The following is a 4,962-nucleotide window of genomic DNA, read 5'->3' as shown; positions in this document are numbered from 1 at the left end:
TTTAAATTAAAAAAATGAAAAGTTAACTTTAATTTTTTCAAGTGATTTTTAAAAGAGGTTTTTTATGCAAAAGGCTTGCCTATTTCAGAGAGATTTGCGTTTTGCAATTTGAATTCAAAACCAACTGCTTTTTTTTTACGTGAAGTCATTGCATATTTTCGCTTATACCTGTTAATCGGAAAGGTCGATTGCTTACATAAATTTCAATAAATATAGTGCAACTGCTTTTCATGTTTTTGGAAATGCCTGTGGAAATGCCCAGATTTCATTCTGGTATTCGAGCAATGATAATGAATGCAGTTTTCTTATAAACTAAAACACTTAAGGTAATTCCTTAAATATCGCCTATGGCTCACTTCTCTAATGGCGTTGGGGGCATTAGGGATAACTTCTCAAACTTTGGCATCGTTTGGACAGGTGTACGCACCTCAAAAAGCTCGGCATCTGGATTATATGGAAAGTCGGGATTTGCGGCTGCTGCGTCGTTAACTGCAATATCATTGGACAGATCCACAGGCACAAACTTCTCATAAATATCAATGTGATTATTCAATTCGTTGCCTGGATCCGGATCCGCTGTATCTCCATCTAAAGTTGCCCACTCATCGTTAAAGGTGTCGCTCATTTCGATTGGCACTGCAAGAATCTCTTCATCGTCCGAAGATTCAAGCTCTTCACGTTCTCGGTTAAGTTGCAACTGCTCGAACTCGGACTGTGGTGGGTCGACTAGCTCTGAACCTGTCTCGTCGCCAAAGTTTTCAATGGTCTCCGCATTATGGCTGTCGCTGTCATGCAGCGGCATTTCCGGTTCCTCATTACGCGCCATTGTGCCGGCATCTTGAGCTGCGACCATCTGCTCCTGCTCCTTTTCATTCTCCTCCCTCTCTCGCTGCACATCCTTCATCATGTCGGCCATTATACTCGTCGTATGTCTGTTGTCAGAGCTCTCTGCAATGGAGTCCCCGGCAAATGTTCTTGTTGTTGTTGTTGTTGTTTCTGTTGTTGTGGTTGCGGCTGTGCTCTGTATATAATGTATTTGTATGTGCATCAGTATATGTATGCGTGCATGTGTATGTATGTAAATAAATTGAGTAAAATGATTTGTATTACTTTTAAACTGCCAATTATTGTGAATAGTTTTTTAGTACAAGCCGTCGCAGCATGCAAAAAATTATGATAATTGAAATTAAGTAATACTACATTTTGTTTAATAATTTCAACTTACACCCACAACAGCTTTGCTACCGTTGCGCTCAATGCAATAACTAAGCCGCTGTTAAGCAAAGCTCTGATTTTTATGCACTTAATGCTTATAACAGTGACTCATTAGGAGGAAGCTGTTAAGCTGTGCTTTTAAAATCTGCGCTGTTAAACGTACGACATAGTGGTGTGAGTTTTCTAAGCTGCTCTTGTTATTTAACAGTGTTCTAGCTCTCTCACTACTGTTAAGCTGCTTATATGCTCTCTTGCACACACACATTCTCGTGACGCGTCGCTCATTCCATTAGCATTTAGCTTCTTATTATGCGCTCCCTCACGCATGATTCACCTTCGTTGAAACAAAATCAGCATGCAAAGAGCAAAACGCCCCTCGGGTCTTGTCATTCATATTGTCATTTCGTTTTGTTGGTCACTCGGTCGATCGCTGTAACCGTGACGTCACAAGCTCATTTATTAGTCTCGCTTCTGACAGCTGACACTACTATTCATCTGTTCGTCTCTGTAGCAAATTCTACACAATTCGCAGAATTTCACATTAATAATAAACAAAATGCGCGTTAGCTATTTTTATTTGCTACGCTCACATAAGTGAATTTGCATACTTAAAGATGATTTAATAATAAAACTTGTTGATGAACAACCTAAAACACAGAGGCTGCTGTGCCAAATGTCACACAAACAGTTTATACGCAAACTGATTGAGTCACAATTTCATGAACCTTTCCGGAGAATTTCCTGAGAAATGTGTCGGATAACCCAAGATTGCGAATACAATACATATGTAAGTGACAAATTTGTCGTATAATAAAATCTACTTTGTTACTTGATTTGTTGACAGTGAGCTCTCACTAATTGCGTCCTTTTTAAATTTTGTAAAAATATCTTATCAAAGAAACATTAGACTCTTTTTTAAATAAAAAGAAAATTTATTAAATTTAATTTTTTTTTAATTCTTTTCATGATAAAGAAAGCGTTTAGGATTTTAGATGTATAGAATTTCGTTTTAGTTTTTAAGCGACTACTGTAAGAGATATCTAACTTGGAAGTACAGTTTTTAATGAGAATGCTTTTTAAAGAAATTTATGAGCTATGCTTGTCGATTTTAGTACACGTATCACTCGTACCGTACCGCCTACCCCATCTTTAACCCCCTTCCCTCTTATATAAACTGAACATTTTCGCAGTTTAACGCTCTATTTTACGCTGCATATTTTATGTGTGTATAGTGGGTGTGTGTGTGTGTGTGTTTGTTGGAAGCCAATTCATGCTGTTTTTTGCTCATTTCATGCACACTTTGTAAGCACGCACATTGCTCCAGGCTCCCCGCCCCCGCCCCAACCACTGCCCCATCACCAACCCCATCCCCTGGCCCCTGGCCTACGTAGCCAGCGCATAAAAAATCCCCGGTACATAACAAATTGAAATGCAAGTGCACAAAGTAATTTTTACAAAGTTATGAAACGCTTTGCTGTCGACATACAAGAACTTTATGCTATTTGCGATAAATGTGTTTTATATGGCAATTTTAATACATACATACGTATTTTTAATTTTTTTAATAGCGAAATATTATTAAAAAATATATACTTCATGTTTGCATGACGAATATTTGACTGTTTGCGCCAAACGACAGCCAAATTGCTTAACAGCCTTTAACAATTTCACAATATTTCTGCAGACGATTTTTTCCACTTAATATTAATATTTATAACCATGCATTTTCAATTCAAATGAGTTTATTCACTGTAGTTTGGGGTGCCAAAACCGCAGCTTTCAATATCCGCAAGCGATGAAAACTGGGAAACAGCAAAACCTCAATATATTCATACAATGCAAATATTAAATAAATTTTTGTGACTTTTGCAACAGTTTTTCCGATTACCCATTTGAATTTTGATAAACAATAGGATATAATCATATAGTTAAAATAGTTGTGGAAGGCAGTAGATGACTACTTCTGAACAATAAAGTATAATATATTATTGGGCACATAAATTTTAATATTGTCATTTGTAGAAAACAGAATTTAAGTCATGAATGTGTGTAATTTTTTTTAGATCTGATTAATGGGTATCTTGTAGTTCAGTCTTCTCACTTATTCCCCACTTCATAGTTATGAAGAATAGGAAATGGCTGACAAATCGGAATCGTTGAAATGTTTAAATTTATATAAGAACTTGTATATCGAATACGAAACATTGACATGTCAGTTACACTTTAAAGTTGTTTACGCCGAATTGCATATTTTTTATGGTCATTTATTAATTTTGCGTTGATTTATGTCGTCAAAAAAGAAATTAACAAAAATAAAACGTGAAATGGCGACATGCAAAATGCTCGAAAGTCGCGTGCTCGTCGATTTCGATACAATAAATTCTCATAAATATTGCACGGTCGCATAGAGCCACGCCCACTGGCAGGAGCAACACGCCCAAGACAAGGATTTATGCGCATGCCGCACATGACTTTTAATATAAATTAATTTTTATTATGGCTAAAAGTAATTAATGGACTTGAAAAACCGCATATATGATGCATGTACCGTTAAATTGTTGCAACAACTGTGTGGCATGGTATGGGGAAAAGCACATTTATAACGCAACTGTTAGCGAACGTCTGGCAACCCTGGTCGGCTTGACAGTTACAAATTGCCACATCTAATATAACAAATTAACTGAATTACGAGCATATGAAAATGCTGCAAAAATAGAGTGCAATTTTCTCACCAATTAACTGAATTTTCTTTAGATACTTAACATCTTGTAACCTCTTAAAATAGATTTCTGTTTTCTGTTTAAAGCTTATGTTAATATTCATGAACAAGTTATCGTTTATAAGTTTTAATTAACTGATAAATTCATTAAAACAACTTAACCAGTAAATTTTAAAGTTCATTGACGATCGACTTAAGACACATTGCTACAAATATATGACAGAAGCCGTATTAAATTTTAATTTAAATAATTTGCACATTATATAATGTTTTTTATGCCAAAAAGTCCATTAATTGGTAGCTTGTAAAATTGTTCAAGTCAATATTTAAACTGTTCGACAGACATTTAATTATGCAAATATCTATGTATAATTTATAGCACAGAAAATAATTGCTATAGTTAGAAGCTGCAATAGTTCCTTACCAGCAAATTGTTTTTGTGTTTTTGGTTTTTAAATGAGAAAATAATTTGTTTTTTATTTTCCGTTGACACGTAATAAAATGTATAATTTGTTTGCATTATTAATTTAGACGCATACGAGTCAATCAAGAGTCAAACAGATATACATTAAAAACATTACAAAATCCACTAATCTATTAAACAAATATTTATATCACAATGTTGTACAAAAACAACAACAACATATCGATTTAAATGTAAATGTAAACTTTATTATGGCAAAATACAAAAAACGAAACAATTGGAAATTAAAAACAGAATACGCTACTCGACTAAGCGATACCCTTCAGAAAGTTTGAAAATAAGCTCACATTGTATAAGAACTTCCCTTATCATTTCTATTCCTGAAATTCCTGAATTCGAAAATATTTAAAAATTGTAAAATTGAATTTGAAAAAAAAAATAAAGATAGTAATAAAAAGATATAGCCATAAATTAGATCATTAAACCAAAGCCGGAATCATACCAAACACCATCCACACCAGATGACTTATAATTAATTAAATCATATTAACACTTAAAAATTAATAAAAACAGGCAAAAAGTATATACAAGAAGTTTTTTTAAC

General features: G+C 34.3%; 1 protein-coding gene across 1 annotated transcript; it reads right to left on the bottom strand.

Annotated features, from left to right (window-relative positions):
- Positions 1 to 1,241, bottom strand: LOC117794452. Its single transcript, XM_034635039.1, has 2 exons — positions 1,226 to 1,241; positions 1 to 1,021 (listed from the first exon to the last, which is right to left on the bottom strand). Exon 2 carries the CDS (start codon positions 914 to 916, stop codon positions 353 to 355), a length of 564 nt encoding a protein of 187 aa, XP_034490930.1. The 5' UTR covers positions 917 to 1,021; positions 1,226 to 1,241; the 3' UTR covers positions 1 to 352.
- Between the last annotated feature and the right edge of the window lie 3,721 nt (positions 1,242 to 4,962).

The sequence above is a fragment of the Drosophila innubila genome (assembly GCF_004354385.1).
Source record: "Drosophila innubila isolate TH190305 chromosome 2L unlocalized genomic scaffold, UK_Dinn_1.0 4_B_2L, whole genome shotgun sequence".
Taxonomy (NCBI): domain Eukaryota; kingdom Metazoa; phylum Arthropoda; class Insecta; order Diptera; family Drosophilidae; genus Drosophila; species Drosophila innubila.
This window is presented reverse-complemented; position numbering and strand designations above follow the sequence as displayed.